The 24,080-nt window shown below is 40.2% G+C and overlaps 1 protein-coding gene across 3 annotated transcripts in view; it reads right to left on the reverse strand.

Annotated features, from left to right (window-relative positions):
- Window positions 1–3,983: 3,983 nt before the first annotated feature.
- CYP3A43 (cytochrome P450 family 3 subfamily A member 43) overlaps window positions 3,984–24,080 on the reverse strand; it is a 40,007-nt gene continuing 19,910 nt past the window's right edge. For 2 of the 3 annotated variants that reach the window (XM_008018609.3, XM_073012626.1), the window contains 9 exons: window positions 23,396–23,509; window positions 22,737–22,825; window positions 21,297–21,445; window positions 14,897–15,024; window positions 13,689–13,755; window positions 10,604–10,764; window positions 8,442–8,668; window positions 6,579–6,741; window positions 3,984–4,378 (listed from right to left, as the gene is read on the reverse strand). In XM_008018609.3, coding sequence (XP_008016800.3) covers window positions 4,283–4,378; window positions 6,579–6,741; window positions 8,442–8,668; window positions 10,604–10,764; window positions 13,689–13,755; window positions 14,897–15,024; window positions 21,297–21,445; window positions 22,737–22,825; window positions 23,396–23,509 — 1,194 coding nt within the window. In that variant the 3' untranslated portion in view covers window positions 3,984–4,282. The remainder of the gene's footprint in view (window positions 4,379–6,578; window positions 6,742–8,441; window positions 8,669–10,603; window positions 10,765–13,688; window positions 13,756–14,896; window positions 15,025–21,296; window positions 21,446–22,736; window positions 22,826–23,395; window positions 23,510–24,080) is intronic. The other variant, XM_073012627.1, reaches the window with a different exon arrangement.

Genomic DNA, 24,080 nt, shown 5'->3' on the forward strand with positions numbered 1-24,080 from the left:
AGGGTCATAGGCTGATGGAGTAGTTGTGTATCTTGATTCTTCTGGGCATTATGCAAATCTACACGTGTGATGAATTTGCATAGAGCTACACACACACACACACATACACACAAATGAGGGCTCATAAAATGGTGAAATCTGAATAAAGCCCTGTGGATTATGTCAATGTCAATTTCTTGTTACTAGAGTAATAATCTAGTTACTTAGAGTAATAATAGTTACTTAGAGTAATAATCTTAGTTACTTAGAGTAATAATCTTGTTACTAGAGTATAATATATTCATAGTTATGGAAGACATTAACATTGGGGGAAAAATGAAGGGTACATGACACATCCTTGTACATTTTTGGGGCAACTTTCTGTGAATATATATTTCCAAATAAAAATTAAATAAGTATTTAAATTTAAAAAATGAATGTCTACCCTCCAGTTTGGGAAGACAGAAAAACATTCTTTCACTAGCCCTGTTTTGATCATTGCTTTTATTTGCTCAATAAAAGCAATAAAATACTTGTTAAGAGGAAGGACAAGCAACACATTGCAACTCTAAAAGAATAGCAGGTGAATCCCAGCATTTTGGGAGGCCGAGGCAGGTGGATCACCTGAGGTCAGGAGTTTGAGATCAGCTTGGCCAACATGGTGAAACCCCGTCTCTACTAAAAATATAAAAATTATCCAGGTGTGGTGGTGCATTCCTGTAGTCTCAGCTACTCGGGGTGGCGGGAGGGGGAGGATGAGGCACGAAAATCCCTTGAACTCTGGGAGACAGAGGTTGCAGTGAGCTGAGATTGCACTACTGCACTCTAGGCTTGGTGATGGAGTGAGACCCTGTCTCCAAAAAAACCTCCAAAACCAAAACAAAACAGCAAGTGTAAAAAAAGCTGGCCAAAACCCACCAAACCAAAATGGCAATGGAAGTGACCTCGGGTCATCCTCACTGATCATTATAGGCTAATTATAATGCATCAACATGCTAAAAGACACTCCCACCAGCGCCATGAGAGTTTACAAATGACATGGCAATGTCAGGAAGTTTCCCCATATGGTCTAAAAAGGGGAGGAACCCTCAGTTCTGGGAATTGCCCACCCTTTCCTGGAAGACTCATGAATAATCTCCCTTATTTAGCATGTAATCAAGAAATAACATAAAAATGGCCAAGGAGGAGCCTATGCTGCTGTTCTGCTCATGAAGTAGCCATTTTTTATCCCTTTACTTCTTCATAAACTTGCTTTCACTTTACTCTATGGACTTGCCCTGAATTCTTTCTTGCGAGTGATCCAAGAACCTTCTTTTGGGGTCTGGACTGGGACCCCTTCCGGGTAACATTATTGCTAATAGTACATGCTATATTAGGGTAATTTCCTTTTGTTGATGAAAAGAATCAAACTCTATAAAATATTTGAAGAGATTTATTCTGAGCCAAATATTAGTGAGCATGTCCTGTGACACAGCTCTCAGGAGGTATTGAGAACATATGCCCAAGGTGATAGGGGTGCGTCTTGGTTTTATACATTTTAGAGAGGCATGAGACATCAATCAAATACATTTTGGAAATACAATGGTTTGGTTCAGAAAGGTGGGACAACTCAAAGTGGGATGTTGGGGGTATGTGTGCTTCCAGGCTATAAGAAAATTTAAACATTTTCTGACTGACCATTGGTTGAGTTTGTTTAAAGACCTGGGATGGATAGAAAGGAAATGTTCAGGTTAAGATTTAAGAAAAAAAAAAAAAAGGTTGTGGAGACCAGGGTTCTTTTGAAGTCTTATAGTGGCTGCCCTTAGAGACAATAGATGACAAATATTTCCTATTCAGACCTTTAAAAGGTGTTAGACTTTTACTTCATCTCTTCAGGATTGGGATGGCCTGGAAGAAAAAGATCTAGCTACATATGAAAAGAGATGCTTTACAGATGCAAATTTCCCCCACAAAGGACAGCTTTGCAGGACCATTTCAAGATATGGCAAAGAAACATGTTTTGGGGTAAAATATTTTGAGTTTCTTCTTTGTCACGTAATGTTATGCCAAAGTCAGGTTGGAAAGTAAGTCACGATATATAGGGTTAAATAAAACCCATCTGATGAGAATTTATGGTTTGTAGGGCATGACTCCCTAGACCCCTTAGATAGGAATTTGGGCAAGATGAAAAAATCAAGGCTTAGTCCTCACTCTGGGAAAGTGGAGACCCATATACACAAAACAAGAAAAACTGGCCATGTGGTTACAACCTGTCTCAACTAATTCCCTATGGTCATTTGGTTTATTTAATTACTTGCCTTTAAGCCTAGGTTCATGGCACATAAGCATTATGCAAACTAGAGTTATCATATTACTATTAATTTCACTTTGTTTTTTCTTTTTAAACCTTGTATCTGTTACCAGTTAAATTTCCTTACATAAGTACAACTCCCAAGCAAATAGTGCTGGTCTAGCCTCTTGAGATGATTTTAAAAATGTCTGCAACACAGATAAAATTAGACAATAATTGACTTCAGGTAGACTTAGCCTGTTTATTGCAGCACTATTTGCAATAGCAAAGATTTGGAATCAGCCGAAATGCCTGCCAATGATAGACTGAATAAAGAAAATGTGGTACATATACACAATGGAATACTATGCAGCCATAAAAAGGAATGAGATCATGTCCTTTGCAGGGATATGGATGAAGCTGGAAGCTGTTATCCTTAGCAAACTAACACAGGAACAGAACACCAAACACCACAAGTTCTCACTCATTAGTGTGAGCTGAACAATGAGAACACATGAACACAGGGAACAACACACACTGGGGCCTGTTGGGCGGGGGCGGGGGAGGTAGAGCATCAGGACCAACAGCTAATGCATTTGGGGCTTAATATCTAGGTGGTAGGTTGATAGGTGCAGCAAACCATGACACCCCTTTACCTATGTAACAAACCTGCATGTTCTGCACATGTATCCTGAAACCTAAAATAAAATAAAATAAAATAGAAACAAACAAAACAAAATATCACTGCTCATTGATAATACTTTTAGTCACTTAAGAGCTCTGATGAAGATGACAAAAAGATTATTGTTGCTTTAATGCCTACTAACAAAACATCCATTCTACAGCTGTGGATAAAAGAGTAATTTTAACTTTCAAGTCTAATTATTTAAGAAATACATTTCATAAGGCTATAGCCACCATAGATAGTGATTCCTCTGATGGATCTGGGCAAAGTCAATTGAAAGCCTTCTGGAAAGGATTTACTACTCTAGATGCCATTGAGAGCATTCATGAGCCGTGGGAAGAGGTCAAAATATCAACATTATTTTGAAAATTTGGGAATATATAGCCCTATTTCTTTGGGATGAAGCAGAAAAGGAAAAGGAAGAATTCTGTGCAGCCTCTGATACCGGCTGAAACTGATGAATGCCTTTAGCTTTGCTGCCCAATCAACTGACTAATAAACCACATCTTATTCAGTGTTCATTATGTTAAAACATTTGAGAGTAAAAGGTGAAATAGAACAAGTATAGGAAAACGTGTTCCCTGCCTTCCAGTACTATCAGTTGAGATGATATATAACATTAAATCAAAACTAATAAGGTAAAAATAAGTTCCTAAGTTGAATGTTACCAAATTGTGTGCTTCAAAAGAGGCCAAATGAAACTACAAATATGTTTTTTAAACAATAGGCAAAGCCACAGTGGTTTAACTCACACCTAGATTAATAATCAAGTTAGAGTTCTGTAAAAGGCCCCATAGAACTAGCAATTGTAATGACCAAAAATATTTAGTTGTTGATCTCATTGATCTAATTCTGTAGATTCATCCTTAATATGCAGGAAGACATCAGATAACAGTTTTGTAAAGAGGTGTTTATTGACTTCCTCAATACTTACTATAGAATATCACAAATAGAGCATGTAATATAAATGTCACTATAAGAATCATAACTATAATTTTCCTTTTCATGAAAAATTATTGGTAAAATTGTAGAGAAAAGTTTATTCTCTGATCAGAGCTCAGGAGGACCTGAGGGTACTAACTGTAGGTGGCGAGGACATAGTCTTATGAGAAATAGAGAAGATGACTGTACTTATTTGGCACTGATTTGTCACCTCCTTCACAGTATGCAATGTATAATACTCTACACAGACAATGAGAGCTCAATGAATGTAGATAATTTCTAATTATTCACCCAGTACACTAGGTTAAGCTCATCTTCATTTCTGAGTTTTATTCACAAAGCAATTTGAAGTGTTTGGTGTTCTGGGATACAGCTTTCTTGAAGAAAGTGGAAGTCCTTAGGGAAAGTCAGGGTCTACTTGTAATCCCATCTCTTAAGTGCACTTTTAAAACAATAGGTTTTTCTGGTTGAAGAATTGGTAGATTGTTTAATTTCAGTGGGATCTGCAAAAGTTAAACAAGAATATTGGGAAACAATGAAGCAAACGAAGAAAAGATAGAAGCAAAGTAAAAAAGATGACATCAAGGGTAATGCTTTGCAATGATTTTAAAAAACTACTTTCAGCACCATACATGTTGATTTCTTTGTACTTGTTCAGTGAGCCCTGTGAAGACTGGATAGTGAAAGCATTTACCATTCATCATTTAACAAAATGTTTATTGAGTATCTATTCTGTGCCAGGCTTGAGATTGTTCATGCAGGCTTCTGTTCCTTTTTATTTAAATTTTAAGCAAAGAGATATTTTAAAAAACCAAATCCAGATTATTAGGCATTATGTTAAACTATTTTAGAAAAGTCATATAAAGTTAATTTTGTGTATGATGAAACTTGCAAGATAATCCTCAGTAGGTGTTATATATTTCAATTAAATGGACAGTCTTCAACTTATAAAGAATTCATTAACTTCTTCCAACTGAACCCATCCAGTGTAATGATGGGAAGAGAACTTCAAGAAGCATTATGCTTTTGTTTTTTACATCTTCTCTTGATTTCCAAAGGAAATGCAAATGGGAAGCTTCTCAAGGCCTATAGTGTTTTGACTAATACTTTGAGCCCTCATTCTCACCAAGTCACTTCTTCAGTGTCAGGGGAGCAGCCAGCAGAGAAATGTTCTGACCTCAGTTAAGTGAAGGGCAGGGAAATTGTCATGGAAATTGAAAAGTGCCAGCTAGTAAATGCTTGGGAACTTGCCAGGGAGTATCACCCCATCCCACGTGTGCAGAGACCTGCTTTTATTCAGAGCTGAGCCTCTGTCTGTACACACTTAGAGGATGGATACACAGCTTCCCTAAACCCACAAATAAGATTGAAACACTATCTATTCTTCTTCTTTCCCATGCACAAAGCCCACTTTAGAATAGGAGTTGCATAGTAAATGCACAAGTCTTAGAAATAAGACTTCTAGGGCCTTGCTTGATATAAATCAATGACAAATATTCATTAAGTTTTTCAGAGAAAGGATTCCATATCTTTCTATTAATATGACTCATTATTTTTACATTTCAAATGGCATGAATATGTTTTTCCTGCAGATAGACACACACACTCAAATATACAAATGTCACGTTAAATTTAAAAATTAAATAGCTTAAAACTTGTATCCAAGAACTCCAAATCAACTGCAAATCACTCCTTAAACATGTATAGAATGCCCGCAATGGATAATGTCCCCTGCAAGATGCTATTGGACTTTTATGAAAGAATTAAAACAAAACAACATAAATGGGGCAGAGAGGAGAAATTCTTAGAATAGAGAAAAGACTTACAGAATAAAACTGACTGGTGTAATGAAAAGTATAAAATTAGGTTATAACAATCTGAAATAAACTGTAACAAAGCAGAAGAATAATTGGCCCTGTACTCGATGGGGAAGGTTTCTTAGAGTGGCTTGGGGAATTGATGTAGGACTTGTAGGATAAGAACATAATGAGAAGGAAAAGAAGAACATTAATAGAGCTATTATTGGGGTGAAAAGATGCACAGCTTGTATGAAGCAGGGAAGCAGCACTCCTGGAAGATAAGGTCAAATGGTCAGGATGGCCTTGGACTATGAGCATCTTTTCTATCTGGCAGAAATGCCTTAAATTAGTGATTCTCAACATTGGCTTCACGTGAGAACCAATGGGAGAGCTTTTAAAGCCACAACTCTGGGCAAATTAATTTAGAATTTGTGAGATGATCCAGGCAACACGAATTTTTGAAGCTCCCCAGTGATTCCAATGTATAGTTAGTGGTTGAGAAACACTGTCATGAGAAGGCTTCTGCAAGTTCTAGTGGAGGAAAGCACCATTCAAAAGTCCTGACAAAGTAATCATTGCACTTCATGATTGTGCAAAACACTTCCTCATCTTTACAGTTGACATGAAACTGAATTTAAAATTTGCTCAAGTTCACAGAGACTGAACACAATTATACCATGCTAATCTATATTGACATTAGATGATCTTTATAGTTCTGTCTTTATAAAGTCACAGATTTTGAACTCCAGAAGAGATTCATCTTTAAGGATTATAGATAGCTCCAATTAGATTCTTTGTCCCACAGAGCAAATTATTGAAAGATGAACAATAATTTAAAAAAATATATAGACTTTTCAGTTTAAAAAACTCCCAATAAACATTATTTATAAGAAAGTTTACTGACCTGAGTTTCTTCACAAGGTTCGAAGGAGAAGTTCTGCAGTGCTTTAATGACAGCTAGTTTTATGTTTGTGAGAGCAAACCTCATGCCAATGCAGTTTCGGGGTCCAGCTCCAAAAGGTATGTATCTGTAAGGATCTATGCTGTCCTTGTTCTTCTTACTGAACCTAGTTTCACAGAAGTAGATAAAAACAAGTTAATGAAACATAAAAACTATTAAAACTACATGTTAGGCCGGGCATGGTGGCTTTTGGGAGGTGAGCCCCACCTCAGCCTCCCAAAGTGCTGGTATTACAGGTGTTAGCCACCACACCTGGCCGGCTATACATTTTTTGAAGGTTAAACCCATGTTTATTCAAATTTGATTCCTCAATATTTGATTATATTGAGAAAAAATTCTGATGGAGGAAAGTGATAGTGCCCTTGTGGTTATGTGTTTTTAAAAGAGTACTTATATTTTAGAGAAAATTCTGAAACATTTACAGGTTATTGCTTCAAGATAACATTGCAGTCATGGAGAGGATTGTGATCATGTGTGGACAGGGCAGCTGACATGCAGTATTGACTGTTGAGACAGGTGGTGGACACACGGGGATGCATTAATACTATTCTATAGCTTGGTGTCTATAGAATATAGTTATGTGTATGTCAAACATTCTTCACAACAGACTTCTTTTTAGTATATGGATTTCTCACTGCCTGGTCCAGTTCCTGACACACGGTAACCACTTACTATCTGTTTAGTGACTGAATGATGCAAAGAGAAGTGCAGTGAGAGTTCTCTGATTTTTGTGTTGGTGCAGCCACAGGAGGCGGAAGTGCCGAGATGGAGGAAACACAGAAGTCCTCTACTCCAGAAAACAGAGAACTTGGTCAATTCTGATTTGCTCTTTCAACAAGTGTTATGTACAGAGTCTGTGCCAGCAGTAGGGACAGCATGCCTAACAAGACAAGGTCCCCGCCATTGGGAAGTTTATAGTTAGGGGCCAATAAAAGTCTAGATCCCAGGCCTCACCAACCAGTACCCTACAAAGTTCATTCCAAATTTTTCTTTCCAAAATGGGAAAATATCAACTATTTCCAGAGCTCAAACTGTGCCCAAAGCCTGACCTTGACTCTGAATTCCCAGAAGATCATGCCCAACACTTCCAAGGAGGAACTTCTGAGAAGTCTAGAAAGCAGGTGACTTTGCTTTGGAAGAGTCACCAACAATTGAGAGTATAAGGGAGCTGGCACAGGACTGCAGACACAGACAGGACCAGGAGAACCTCTGCTTCCCTCTGTCCTCAGTGAAGTGGCTTAAACCATCAGGGATGAGGATGTCTCAGGACCTCAGCCTGCACTTTCACAATTACATTACGGAAAACTGCAAGCAATGTTGAAAAAAAAAGGGATGTGGAAACATGTCCTAAACATGGTGCTAAATTCAGAGAGCAAAAGGGCACAGCAAAGAAAACTGAAATGAGTAACAAGCTTATATACTCAAAATAATGTTATGGTGAAATGAATTACAGCTTATGCATACATAAATATGTAGTAACATAAGATAGTAGATAGGTTATGGTTTACTTTGAAATGAAGTAAGTAGCAGTTCAAACTCAAATAAAATGTGATAGTGTACTAGTTTTTAAAAATGTCTGTATGCATAGAAAAATGCCTATAAGACATGCATTACATAGTTAATGAGGGTTGTTATAAGGTGTTTCCGAATCTATGGTTTGTAAAGTTTGACAGTTATCATTTTGTAATAAAAAACTTCCAAAATAAAAAAGCACATATTCAAATGATTGCTATGTGCATTGAGAGAGGCAGAATATACTTGCACCAGGCTAGTTGAGGGAGGCCTCCCTTCCCAGGGGCCTTGTACCTTTCAGGGCAGAACTTCTCAGGCTCTGTCCAGTACTTTGGGTCATGGTGAAGAGCGTGGATTGGAACCATGACTGCTAACCCTTTGGGAATGAACACCCCATTGATTTCAATATCTTTTTTGCAGACTCTTGTAACTCTACTAACAACTGGGAATAATCTGAGCGTTTCATTCACCACTATGTCAAGGTACTCCATCTGTACCAGGGCATCGTAGGTGACAGGTGCCTGGGAAGAAAGAAACAGATTTGGATAAATTGAGATTTGGAATTAACTTTCAACTTAATTCATGCAGTACTATTGAAGTGTTAGGAGCTCCAGAGGATAACTCATACTGGTAAAAGATTGTTGCATTTATAAACTATTTTAATAACTGTCCATACGCAGCAATGTGCTCAATGGCCCATTGAGATGTGTGGAGGAGTTATGAATTTGGCACAATCCCCTACACAGAGACTGAAATCCTTGATGTTACCATTTCATGTGTTTTCCTTCTTGGGTGAACAAGCATGACTATTAGACAATGGCCATTTGAATCACCTAAAATATACCAAAGCCAGTGTCACCTTTCCAAAGAGAGGCTATGCATCTGTACCAAGGAAAGAGAAAATGTAAAAAAGCAAATCCTCTATTTCATACAAGCATTTAAAATTGAAAAGTCCTGTTTAGACTGGGTATAGTGACTCATACCTGTAATTCCAACACTTTGGGAGGCCGAGGTGGGTGGATCACTTGAGGTCAGGAGTTTGAGACCAGCCTGGCCAACATGGTGAAACCCTGTGTCTACTAAAAATATAAAAATTAGCCAGGCATAGTAGCACACGCCTGTAATCCCAGTTACTTGGGTGGCTGAGGCACGAGAATCACTTGAACCCTGGAGGCGAAGGTTGCAGTGAGCCGAGATCACCATACTGCTCTACACCCTGGGTGACGAAGCAAGACTCCCTCCCCCCCCCAAAAAAAATGTGGAGAGTAACACTGTGTTATATAAAAACTTTATAAATAGGTTGGGAATAAACTAGTTCCTTTGTCACCCAAATATGACAAAAGAACTTTTTTTTTTTTTTTTTTTGAGACGGAGTCTTGCTCTGTTGCTCAAGCTGGAGTACAGTGGTGTGATTTCGGCTCACTGCAAGCTCCGCCTCCTGGGTTCACACCATTCTCCTGCCTCAGCCTCCCATGTAGCTGGGATTACAGGCGCCCGCCACCACACCTGGCTAATTTTTTTGTCTTTTTTAGTAGAGACGGGGTTTCACTGTGTTAGCCAGGATGGTCTTGATCTCCTGACCTTGTGACCTGCCCGCCTTGGCCTCCCAAAGTGCTGGGATTACAGGCGTGAATCACCGTGCCCGGCCGACAAAAGAACTTTATAACTGGAGAGGGCACACAATTTCAGTGCTATTGAGAGTTATAAACAGGATAGGAATCCTCCATGCAGCCCCATCCTCTCTTTCTCGAACAGTCTCCCACTTGTTCCTTTAGGCCTGGACTAGGAGCTTAGATGAACATTCCTTTGTGTTCACCTCACTGCCAAACCAGGGCCAGCCCCAAGGCCAGGTCTCATTACACCACAAAGAATTCCAATTCTGGCAGAATTCTGAAAACAGTGTGGGTAATACGTGACTAGCATTTGGTGTTATATTTGGAAGGTAATATTGTAGAGGGTAAGTGTTCGGCCCAGGTGTCAGGCACCCTGGTTCCTAGCTTGGCTTCTTCACCACTAGCTACTGGACTGGAGCATGAGAGAGGTGTGAGGCAGAGCTGAGTCAGCCTGCTCAGCGCACCCAGTGCCAGGCTCCATCAGACCAACAGCCAGAACAGAGTGAGTCCGGCCAGTATCAGCAGAACTCACTATCCAGACTTGTGAGCAATGAATGGTTGTTTTTAGATGCCATTGAGGTTTCTGGATATTTTTTACTTGGTGTTATGTTGGTAACAGATAATGGATGCAGCAGGATCAGCACCGTTTTACAAAGATCTTCTGCAAGAAACATCCACTACCTACGTTTTACCCTTTGTTTTTCCTCGTTAGAGCCTTTATGTGTAGTGTATATGAAAGAACTGATGCTTACACTTTTTGAAAAAATTCTCCTGGCAAATGGTGAGGAGGGATTTTGCTGAGGCTTCACTTCTTCCCTCCTTCTCCAGGGATCGTCCACTCACCTTAATGGGGAAAACTGCGTCAATCTCCTCCTGCAGTTTCTGCTGGACATCAGGGTGAGTGGCCAGTTCATACATAATGAAGGGGAGAGTGGTGCTAGTTGTGTCATAGGCAGCAAAAATAATGATAATTGACTGGGCCACAAGCTCCAGATCAGACAGAGCTGAAAGGAGAGGAAAGATATTTTAGGAAAAGCAGCCAATGTAGATCATCACAGTTTAGAGGAAGCGAAATCCCAGTGAAGCTCCCAAATCCCTAGGGGCAACAATAGAAAAGCAATTCAGTCACACTGGGGGTGGTTTCACTCTGATGTGTATCCTACAGAGCTAGAACAAGGCAAAATTATTTTAATCCAGTTTTTTTCCAGGGTCTGCACGATTGTGGGCCATTCACTCCTCATCATATCATCGCCACCAGTTGCACAGCTGGGTAACTTTCAGAAAGAGCATTTCTGTCTAACATACTCAGTGTTATGGGGATATCCCTTGGATAATCATAAAAGTACTTTATCTGTAAGTAAACATGGGGTAACATTCTCCCCAGGGAAGGTTTAAAGTACTCTAGCTACAATATAGCTTGACAAACAATGAGAGAGTTTGCAATGCTAAGGTTTAATTTTAGGGAAATATAAAGGATCTTTTCTCTAAGCATGTTTGAGGGAACCCAAGGGAAGAAGATTGGGCTACAGATCACCTCTTGCCACTCAAAGTGGTCCATGGACCAGCAGCACCAGCAGCATCAGGGAGCTTATTAGAAATGCAAAATCTCAAACCCTACCCTCAAACTGCAGAATCAAAATCTGAACTTTCATGAGGTGTGGTAATTTTTGTGCCCAGCATGGCTTGAGAAGCATGGATTACACCTTTGAGTGACATCAAGTAATAGAGTTCCTAGGGCACTAGTCTTCAAAATGGATGATCTCTGGATATACCAAAGCTACAAAGACAAAAATCTAGAAGTGAGGTGATTGACTGTAGTCCAGTGAATGGTTTTAATAAAACAGCAGGAGGCTTGGCACAGTGGCGCAAGCCTTTAATCCCAGCACTTTGGGAGGCTGAGACAGGAGGATCATTTGAGGTCAGGAGTTTGAGACCTGGCCAACATGGTGAAACCCTACCTCTACTAAAAATACAAAAAAATCCACAACTGGGTGTGGTGGTGGGTGCCTGTAGTCCCAGCTACCCGGGAGGCTGAGGCAGGAGAATTGCTTGAACTTGGGAGGCAGAGGTTGCAGTGAGCCAAGATCAGGCCACTTCACTCCAGCCTGGGCCACAAAGTGAGACTCCATCTCAAATACTACTACTACTACTACTACTACTACTACTACTACTACTACTACTAATACAGCAGGAAGAATGCATTTATAGATGGGCATTGACCAACATGAATATAAAAACAGTAGGGTTCCAGGAGTGGAATTCATAGTGCCTATTCCATCCTGGCCCGATTCTCTTTGCTCCACTTGATGTTCACTGAACAGCGTTTATGACCACAGGTTGGCCTCCCTCTTGATATTTCTTTTGAGAAAAGCTTAGCACAGTCAGTCATTGGTCTGTTTGATCAGGACCGGATTAAGACCTTTAGAGACCTAGGGTACTAAAATAAATACGGTGCCCACTCCAACCATGTATTTCATAACTGAAAACAATACAAGATGAGTGTGAGAAAGGTCTACAGAGTTGTGATTTACTGGTGATAATTTTCGTGATGATGTTGTGGGTAAATTCAACTTTCCAATTATCTTCTTCAGTTGGCATGAACCCCAGGACACGGAATTGAAATGAAATCATAATCTCAAAGTGTAGATCTGCTACCCAGTAGGATAGGAACTAGCCTCAGGTGGCTACTTAAATTTAATTAATTAAAATTAGATATATTTAAAAATTGTTCTTCAGTGGCAGCAGCTACATGTTCAGTACTCAATAGCCACATGTATCTAGTGGTGTCTGTATTGAGCAACGAAACGATAGACTATTTCCCTTTTCACACAAAGTTATATTGGGACAGATGGACAGATGATACACGACACATAGATAGACAAGTAGATGAAGACATAGATATATTTACAATGGTGTGTTTGAGTTAACTATTTCCTGCTCTTTATTTTTACTTATTTTATTTATTTAGTATTATTTTTGAGACAGAGTCTCACTCTGTTGCCCAGGCTGGAGTGCAGTGGTGTGATCTTGGCTCACTGCAACCTCTGCCTCCCTGCTTCAAGCGATTCTCCCACCTCAGCCTCCCAAGTAGCTGGGATTACAGGTGTGTGCCACCACACCCGGTTAGTTTTTGTATTTTTAGTAGAGATAGAGTTTCGCCTTGTTGGCCAGGCTGGTCTCGAACTCCTGACCCTCAGGTGATCCACCTGCCTTGGCCTCCCAAAGTGCTGAGATTACAGATGTGAGCCACCGTGCCCCGCCTCCATTTCTTGCTCTTTAGAATTAATTGTTAATATTCACAATTATGTCATATGGTTGTCAAACCTTGGTGGCTTGAAATCGATCATGGTCATTATTTTGCAACCATCATAGTAATGATGGTTTCAGTCAAAACCGCCCATGGGTGGTGAAACTAGTAGGTGAAAAATTGAAGAGTAAAAGGGCACTACACAGTCTTAGAGGTTTTCCCACAGTTACTTTTCATTACATAGGGGAAAAATAAAACCCGTCAGTAGATTAGCCTGGTGAACACACTTTCACCAAGTGTTTCCAGTTAAAATCACCCTTATTTGGACAGTGTGTCTCCTGATTGGATGTTAGATGTATGTTTCCAAGCAGAGGTTCTGAGTAAGTGGATCTGGAGGAGGCTGAGAACTGGCATTTGATCTGATGCGGGTGATCCACAGATCACGGACGGACCTCCAGGCATGCCACACTTGTTCAGGGTTGCCCTTCAAGCCTGGGATGTGGCTATGCCTGTGTGCTTCTAGAAAGTGCCTCCAGCTATTGTTTATAACATCCAAATGTGTGCCTTTCTGGAATGTCGAAGAAATTCTCATTTTCCTGGAAAACTTTCTGCATATTTTCAGAACAGGGCCTTCTCTCCAACTGTCCCCATCAATAGCCCCTGGATACAGTCCTTGGTTACCTTTATGGGACTTTGTTTCTTTGGAATTCTGGGAGTCAATCATCTGTTGAAAGAAATCCACTCGGTGCTGGAAGCAAAAAGAGAAATTTTAATGACAGAAAGTCACTTGTGATGTCAGAAGTGAATCAGGAGTCCAGTCCTAAGCACCCCTCCTGAGAATATGCTGCCTTTAAGTTCAGAAGTGTAATGGGTGTTGCCTGAGTCACCAATGTTTAGAATAAAATCATGCATCTAAAACCTTGGACAGCAGGATGTTTCCTTGAGAGAAATCCATTTGTCATGTCTGTCTACTTTTTTGTCTTTGCTCTCCTTGATCCCCAGCTTCTCTGACCTTTGGACACAGCTTCCTGGCCAAAGAGTTGTCAGCTCATTCTCTAGTCATAACTTCTTGAACAGGAAGAAGTCCTGTATTTCAATCCTATTTGTTCTCCTGCCTTTATTCTTAACCAATGGACAAATAGATTAATCTCAGGATAATCCAAGGGGAGCTGTTTTGAATGCATCTTCAAGTACTCCCCACTCCTAGAACTCTATACAATGTTCACTGTCACCTAGGGGACCCAGTCCTGTATTCCTGACTTTGAGGCATCATCATCGGGCTGGTCTCCAGGGCTCATGAAGGCAAAGTTGGGTCAGTCAACTTGCACCCACAATGCCCAGAGAAGACACCTGCCCAGTCCAGGCTATGACAGGACTGAAATTTAACATACACTTACTTCAGCAGGTAGCCTGGTAGGAACTTCTGCTAAAGAAAGTGTAAAAACAGCAGACTTGGACTTGAAATGATTCCTTACTAATCTAAGAACTGAGGAAACTGTAATACCCATAAAATAATTTTATGCAGTCATTTTTATCCAGTCAGATTTATTGGCAATTTTATACAGTCAAATTTATTGACAATTTTATACAGTCAAATTTATTGACAATTTACTGAAAGGAAGAGAAGCGGTAAAGCTTCTATCTCTACATTATTTATGCCATAATATACTAAAGTCTTGCCTACTATTAAATTCCAAATGCTGTTTCACTCATTCTCTTTCTTCCCCAAGCTTCACCTTCTTTATTTCCAGCAAAATGTAAAAACCCTCTTGCTCTAAAGTTCTCTATCAGCCTTTAAAAAACACAGATAAGTGCACAGATCATACGTAAACAGCCCAAAAACATAATAAAAAAGTGAACATTCTCATGTCACCACCACCAGATTTTACCTTTTGTTTATCTTTGAGACGACTTTCTTTCATCCTTTCAATGGAATTTTTTAAAAAACGGGTAACATCTTTTGGAAACAAACCGATATTTAGGACTTCAAAAACTGGGGTAAGAAATGGAAAGAGTGCTATAGGAAAATTAAAAAGAAAAAGAAAAAAGAAATCATTGTGAAAAATGTGAAATTTACCTACAGCAGTTACAATTTTCTCTACCTATAGACCTCAGGGTTCTCAACCAGGATCCATTTCCTGTATGACCTTTGCCCCTCTTCCAGGCCAATGGCTGAGCAAGAGCAGATCCACACATGGCGGCCTCCACTATAGCACTGAGATCAGTGGTCCCTTCTGCATCTTCAGAGTGACCAAAGGAACAGAATTAAATTCCCTGACTTCTTAGCCTTTATCTACTGGACTAGAGTCTCTTTGGATAGCCCAGATCATAGCCTGCTGCTTTAATTAATCATGTTTTTCCATTAAATAGTAGTCAGGATAGAAACAATATGGCAAATGTCCTTCAACTACCATGGAATGAAACTAGAAATCAACAAGAGAAAGAGAATTGCCCTTTGGGAGGCTGAGGCAGACAGATTGCTTGAGGTCAGGAGTTCAAGACCAGCGTGACCAACATGGCGAAACCCCATCTTTACTAATGATACAAAAATTAGCCGGGTGTGGTGGCATGTGCCTGTAGTCCCAGGTACTCGGGACTCAGGCATGAGAATCGCTTGAACTGGGGAGGTGGAAGTTGCAGTGAGCTGAGATTGCACCACTGTACTCCAGCCTCAGTGACAGAATGAAACTGTCTCTCTCAAAAAAAAATGACAAAAAAAAAAAAAAAAAAGAGAGAGAGAAAAGAGAATTGGAAAACTCACACATATGTGGAAGTTAAACAATATACTTTTAAGTAACCATGAGCTGAAGTAGAAAGCAAAAGGACAATTAGAAATTGTTTTGCGATGAAGAAAAATGAAGCCATGATATGCCAAAGTGTATGGGATGTAGCCAAAGCAATGTTCAGAGGGAAATTTATAGCTGTGAATGTCAGATAATCTCAAATCAATAACCTAAATGTATAATCTCAAATCAATAACCTAAATGTATACCATAGCACACTGAAAAATGAAGAGTAAACTAAAACTAAAGTCAGCAGAAAGGGGGAAATTAATAAAAACTGAAGTGTAACCTAATGAAATAGAGATTTAAAAGCAATAAAGAAAAGCAATGAAACCAAAAATTGGTTCCATGAATCATCAGCCGGGCACGGTGGCTCAAGCCTGTAATCCTAGCACTTCGGGAGGCCGAGGCAGGCGGATCACCTGAGGTGAGGAGTTAGACCAGCCTGGCCAACATGGTGAAACTCCGTCCCTACTAAAAATGCAAAAATTAGCTGGGCGAGGTGGTGGACACCCATAATCCCAGCTACTCAGGAGGGTGAGGCAGGAGGATTGCTTAAACCTGAGAGGCAGAGGTTGCAATGAGCCTAGATCATGCAACTTTTTTGAGACTCCGTCTCAAAAAAAAAAAAAAATCAAAACTCAAAACTCATGGACATAGAGAGTAGAAGGATGGTGACCAGAGTCTGGGAAGGGTAGTAGGGGTGGGGGAGGTAAGGATAATAAAAGGCTACAAAAAATAGTTAGAAAAAATTAATAAGACCTATGATTCGATAGCACAACAGAGTGACTATAGTCAATAATAACTGTACATTTTAAAATCACTTAGAGTGCAATTGGAATGTTTGCAACTCAATGGATAAATGCTTGAGACGATGGATTCCCCATTCTTCATAATGCTCTTATTTCACATTTCATGTCTGTATCGAAACCATCTCATGTACCCCATAAATATATACACCAACTATGTATCCACAAAGGTTAAGAATAAAAAATTAGCTTCAAAAATAAAGCTCAAGGCCGGGCGTGGTGGCTCATGCCTATAATCCCAGCACTTTGGGAGGCTGAGGCAGTTGGATCACCTGAGGTCAGGAATTCGAGACCAGCTTGACCAACAGTAAAAACCCTGTCTTTACTAAAAACACAAAAATTAGCCAGGCGTGGTAGTGCATGCCTGTAGTCCCAGTTACTCGGGAGGCTGAGGCAGGAGAATCGCTTGACCCCAGGAGGTGGAGGTTGCAGTGAGCCAAGATTGTGCCATTGCACTCCAGCCTGAGCAACAAGAGCAAAACTCCATCTCAAAAAAAAGCTCAAATGTTACCACAAAAGAGAAAATATCATCAGAATTGGCAAATCTTTAGCTGATGAAGAAATAAAAAGAGATGACTCAGTTTACTAGTCTCAGAAGTAAAAGAGGGGAAATAATTACTACTGACATTTAAGAAAAATAAAAAGTAGTATAAAGATATTCTCTTAACAATTCTATTATTAGAACAATTGCATAAATTAGATAACAGGTAAAATGGACAAATTCTTCGAAAGACACACACTACAGAAACTGAATTGGAAAGAAACAGACAATCTGAATAGATCTATAACATGTAAAGGGATTGAATCAGTAATCAAAACTACCCACAAAGAAAAGGCCAGGCCAGATAGCTCCAATAATGAATTCTACCTAATATTTAAAGGAGAATTAATACCCATTCTACAAACACTTTCAAAAACTAGGAAATGAGCAAGCATTTCCAAATTCATTCTGTAAGGCCAGTATTACCATCATATTAAAACTGGACAAATATATCACAGGATAAAGAAACTACAGACTAACAGATCTTGTAAATATAAATGCACAAATCCTTAACAAAATACTAGCAAACTGGATCAATCTAGCAACATATAAAAATAATTATATACCATAACCAAGAGGGGTTTACCCCAGGGAAACAAGATTGTGTAATATACCTTGTCAATTCAATGAAAACACACAGTTGTCTCAGTATGTACAGTAAAAGCATTTGACAAAAATCCAAAAGCCTTTTGTGATAAAAACACTCAACAACTAAACACAGAAGAGAATTCTTCCACCTGATAAAGGGCATCTATAAAACCCATAGCTAACCATACTTAATACCTTTCCCCCTAAGATCATGAATGAGACCCTCTCTCAGCACTTCCATTTACCTATTAAAACTAATAAATGTGTTCAGAAATATTTGAAGATACAAGGTCAGTATACAGAAATAAACTGTATTTCTGTACATTACAACATACAATCCAAAAGTGGAATTAAAAAATTGTATTTACCATAGCATCAAAATATTAGTGATACACTTATTAGGAATAACATTAACAAAAGTGCAAAACCTAGACTCTGAAAAATACAAAACACTGTTGAAATAAATGAAAGAGGCCGGGTGTGGTGGCTCATGCCTGTAATCCCAGCACTTTGGGAGGCCGAGGCGGGTGGATCATGAGGTCAGGAGATCGAGACCATCCTGGCTAATATGGTGAAACCCTGTCTGTATTAAAAATACAAAAAATTAGCTGGCCGTGGTGGCGGGCACCTGTAGTCCCAGCTACTCACGAGGCTGAGGCAGGAGAATGGCGTGAACCCGGGAGGCAGAGCTTGCAGTGAGCCGAGATCACGCCACTGTACTCCAGCCTGGGTGACAGAGTGAGATTCCTTCTCAAAAAAAAAAAAAAATTAAAAAAATAAATAAATAAATGAAAGAGTATCTGAATAAAAGGAACCACCACCCCATGTTCACAGATTAGAAAACTTAAAAGTTCAAAATGGCAATACTTCTCAAATGGATCTGCAGATTTAATGTATTATCAGAATCCTAGCTAGATTCTGTGTAGAAATTGACAAGTTGATTTTAAAATTGATTTGGAATTGCAAGGGATGCAGAGTAGCCAGAACAATGTTGAAAAAGAATCAAGTTGCAGGACTCATACTTCCCAATTTCAAAACTTACCACAAAGCTCTAATAATCAGGACGATGTGATATTGGCATAAAGATAGAAGTATAGTTCAACAGAATAGAATTTACAGTCCAAAATAAATCCACACGTCTCTGGTCCACTGAATTTTGAGGAAGGTGTCATGATCATTGAATGGGGACAAAATCGTCTTTTCAACAAATGGTGCTGGGACAACAGGATAGCCAAGTGTAAGAACAAAGCTGGGCCCTTACCTCACACTGCATATAAAATGAAACTCAAGATGCATCGAAGACCTAGACAGAAGAGCTAAAACTATACCACCCTTAAAAGAAAACCAAGGGGGCAAGTCTTCCATGACCTCACAATTGGCAATAGATTCTTAGATTTGATACCTACAGGAAAAGCAATAAAAGAAAAATACACAAATCGTGCATCATCAAAATTAAAGTTCAAAGAAGTTCAAAGAAGACACAGTTCAGGCTGGGCGCGATGGCTCAAGCCTGTAATCCCAGCACTTTGGGAGGCCGAGGCAGGCGGATCACGAGGTCAGGAAATCGAGACCATCCTGGCTAACCCGGTGAAACCCCGTCTCTACTAAAAAATACAAAAAACTAGCTGGGGAGGTGGCAGGCGCCTGTAGCTGAGACAGGAGAATGGGGTAAACCCGGGAGGCGGAGCTTGCAGTGAGCTGAGATCCGGCCACTGCACTCCAGCCTGGGCGACAGAGCGAGACTCCATCTCAAAAAAAAAAAAAAAAAAAAAAAAAAAGACACAGTTCAAAGAAGATAAAGTTCAAAGAACAATATCAAGAAAGTAAAGTAAAAAGACACGTATAGAATGGGAGAACAATTTTGCAAATCATATCCCTGAGAAGGAAGTTGTATATAGAATATGTAAAGAGCTCTTACAAATTAACAAAAAGAATTCAGCTGTATATGGGCAAAAGACTTCAACAGACATTTATCTAAAGAAGATATAAAGATGGCCAATGTTGCTCAATTTCATTAGCCATTAGAGAAAAGTAAATCAAAATCACAATGAGACCAGTTCACATGTAGTAGGGTGTCTATAATTTTAAAAAATGAGAAAACCAAGTGTTGGTAAGAATGTAGAGAAATTAGAATGCTTATGCATTCCTGGTAAAATGGAGCAGCTGTTGTGGGAAACAGTTTAGAAACTCCTTAACAAGTGAAACATAGAGTTACTACTATAAAACCCACCAATTCCACTGCTGAATATATACCTAAAAGAAGAAAAATCAAGTATTCAAACATAAATTTGTAAACAATTATTCACAGCAGCACTATGCACAATAGTTGAAAGGTAGAAACAACGCAAATGTCCACCAACTATGAATGGAAAAGCAAAATGCAGCATATCTATACAATGGAATATTACTTGGTCATTAATAGAAATGAAGCGCTGATCCATGTTTCAACATGAATTAACTTTGAAAATGTAATGCTAAATGAAAGGAGCCAGTCACAAAAGACCACATATTATATGATTCAATTTATATGATATGCCCTAGATTAGGACAGAAATCTAGAGACAGAAAGTAGATTAGTGGTTGCTTAAAGCTGAGGGGGGTTTTGGGGCTGTGTGCAGTTGCTCACTCCTGTAATCCCAGAACTTTGGGAAGCCAAGGCAGCAAGATGGCTTGAGGTCAGGAGTTCAAGACTGGCCTGGGCAACATAAAAAAGGTGAGGAAGGCAGGGCACGGTGGCTCACGCCTGTAATTCCAGCACTTTGGGAGGCTGAAGCAGGCAGATCACGAGGTCAAGAGATCGAGACCATCCTGGCCAACATGGAGAAACCCCGTCTGTACTAAAAATACAAAAATTAATTGGGTGTGGTGGCACATGCCTGTAATCCCAGCTGCTTGGGAGGCTGAGGCACAAAAATTGCTTGAACCTGGAAGGCGGAGGTTGCAGCGAGCCAAGATCATGCCACTGAACTCCAGCCTGGCGACAGAGCGAGACTCTGTTAAAAAAAAAAAAAAAAAGGCCAGGCGCGGTGGCTCACACCTGTAATCCCAGTACTTTGGGAGGCTGAGGCGGGCAGATCACGAGGTTAGGAGTTCGAGACCAGCCTGACCAGCATGACAAAACCCTGTCTCTACTAAAAATGTGAAAATTAGCTGGGCGTGGTGGCGTGCACCTGTAATCCCAGCTACTCAGGAGGCTGAGGCAGGAGAATCACTTGGACCCGGGAGGTGGAGGTTTCAGTGAGCCCAGATCGCACCACTGCATTTCAGCCTGGTGACAGAGCGAGACTCTGTCTGGAAAAAAAAAAAGGACAAGGTGAGGAAGATTGGAAGGGGATGATGGTTAAATGGTGTGTAGCTTCTGAGTTTACAAAAAATGTTCAGAAGTTTACAAAAATGTTCAGAAGTTAACAACGGTGATGGTTGTGCATATCTTTAAATGTATCAAAAACCATTGAATTATGCATTTTAAGTAGGTGAATTATATGGTATGTGAATTTTGTTTTCAATAAAGCTGATTTTAAAAATTAGATGAGAGAGAGAGAGAGAAGTAACATAAAAGTCCACGTACATATCGAGAGTAAAAAGGGATCCAAAAAATCCAATTTTAAAAGCTTCTTCATATTTTTCAGAAAGGGATCTTGTGGGTTGTTGAGGGAATCCAAGTTCACTCCAAACAATGTGCCAGTGATTACATCCATGGTGTAGGCCCCAAAGAAACTGAGTAGAGTAAGACATGGAAAGTTAAAACCAGCACCTCTTTACCTTCCTTCTGCTATACACACAGCAAGAAGTGCTATGTCAGAGCAAGACAGGTGAAAACCCACACACATTCACAGCAACCTGCTGCATCATCTCCCATCACCTCAGGAGGCATTTATTGGGTACCAGTGATGCAGCTGGCCCTGTCCTGGGAGTGATGGAGACACTAAGGTGAGTTAGACCCACCTCTGAGCTCAAGGACCTCAGTCCTAGGGAGACACAGACCCAATAATCAGACAATTACAGTCGTCTGTGTTGAGTGTGGATGGTAAAAGGTGCGTCAACACTGTGCTTCTGCAGGACAAGAATAAAATCATTAACTCTTTCTCAGCCAATCAATACATTTGACATTGGCAGACCCCAGAGTCTACGCCCAGAGCTGATGTCTCTTCAGCACTTTACAGAACAGCCACACCCTGTTCAGACTTGCAATGAACATCATGTCTCCGCTACACTCTCTGATAAGGCTCCTGAAACACCTACTCTTCCCCGGCTCCTGGGATCTGAGGTTGCTCTGAGGGCAGATTGTTTTTTGTAAAAGAAAGAACTAACAGTGATACTGATTAAAGGAATAATAGATCACTCCAAAGTTGATCGGGGTATCCCATAGCCGAGTGGCCACGTGTCCTCAGTCTGCCCAGGCTGAGTTTACAAGTGTTGTTCCAGCATAATTTAAATTATGTTCCAGTTCAGACAATAAACAAAAATAGCATTGCCCTACCTATAGCCATTACAGAGTCTTTTAAAATTTAAGATTGGAGAAATTAGAAGTAGTGGGAAGGTTTAACAGTTCATATTTTGGTGGTATCCTCAGCAAAATAATGAAGGGATTGAAGTTATTCCAATTTCTTCATTGTAACTTTCCTGCCCCAGTCACTGCCAGCCAACAGCTCTCAAACACGTACCCCTCCCACCACTCCATAACCTCTATGCTCAAAACTTCAGTACAATCAGGTTTTTATTTTTTCTTTCTACTACACAATGTATTATTCTTTTGGAACATCCAAGGGGACAATGTAACAGGTAAGTTATTCCTGGCTCCTGTGCACAGGGGGGGAAGATCCTTTTCTCTCAGCTTCCTAGCTTTCTTTTCTGAGCAACACCATCTTGGGTGGCCTATTGGAGCTGCAACACCACAGCCCTGCTTTTGTCCGGCCGCTGGAGTAACCCAACAGTGAGAATATCAGCTCCACTGCAGGCAGCTGGAGGGGCTCATGACAGCTCAGAAGCTCAAGACTGTGCTACTTACTCTTTCAAGTTGGTGGGCTTGCTGTTCTCTGCTTCCCGCCTCAGGCTTCTCACCAACATATCTCCACACTGGGAAATGATGGGGACCATCTAAAACACAACACCACCCAGAGTTAACTATGCAGACTCGAATCTCAGAAGGACATGGCTTTGCCCAGCATGGAACAGTCAATGATATTTTGTAATATGACTGACCACGTCCTCTAGGACATAAATAGAAAAGACCACCCCCCGCCCTCCTTTTTTTTTTGAGACAGAGTTTTGCTCTTGTTGCCCAGGCTGGAGTGCAATGGCGCGATCTTGGCTCACTGCAACCTCCGCCTCCAGGTTCAAGCAATTCTTCTGCCTTAGCCTCCTGAGCAGCTAGGATTACAGGCATCCACCACCACGCCTGGCTAATTTTTGTATTTTTAGTAGAGATGGGGTTTCACCATGTTGGCCAGGCTGGTCTCAATCTCCTGACCTCAGGTGATCCACCCACCTCAGCCTCCCAAAGTGCTGGGATTACAGGCGTGAGCCACCGTGCCCAGCTGAAAAGACCCTTTTTAGAAAACTCAAACTCCGTGGACTACCCATTAGAAAGGAACTATGATGATACTTACTACCTGTCTCCAGATTCATCCTTTAAGTTTCTAATTATAAGTCACCTTATTTTCTTACTTCCTTGAATTTTACACTGGTGAAAGCTGGAGATAGCAATGTTCGTATTCTCTTCCATTCTTCATCTTCAGCAAAACTTAAGGCACTTTTCATAAATCCCATTGGACCTAAAGGCTAGAGTTCAAAGCAGAAGCATTTTGTCCTACATAAGTTTTAGAGATCTCCATGGTTGTAGAAAATGTGTTAAACAGACATCATGAATTTAACAAATACTTAGTAACTGTCTACTGGGTGGCAGGCCCTATACTAGATGCTCAATAAAGATTTATCTTGAATGCGTAGCCTCCTGTAAGCATATGGAAGGGGGATGGTGGAATTGAGGCAAAGTGGTGTGGTTTCTAGTCACTATATCCCAGTCTCCTTTTAAATGCATAGTTTCCACATGGAAGAGAACCAGTTCTTCCAGTAGAATAGATGGGAACAAGACCTAGCATCTCCTCCAGGGTTGTGCAAAGCAGAAAGGGATTGGTGACAGAGAGGCAGGTTGGCAGACTGCATGTTGCCTCAGAGCAGCTCTGTCTTTAATACATCTATAGCATGAGAAACTTGACAGAGGAGTGGTTTGATTTAGTGACTTTTGAAAAAAAATTAGTAATAAGTAAAAGACTAAGAATGCACTTTGAAGAAACCATGCAATTACATGAAAAGTCCCTTTCTTTTATTTCCCCTCCCAGGATTAGAGGAA

This window comes from Chlorocebus sabaeus, chromosome 28, assembly GCF_047675955.1.
Source record: "Chlorocebus sabaeus isolate Y175 chromosome 28, mChlSab1.0.hap1, whole genome shotgun sequence".
Lineage (NCBI taxonomy): Eukaryota > Metazoa > Chordata > Mammalia > Primates > Cercopithecidae > Chlorocebus > Chlorocebus sabaeus.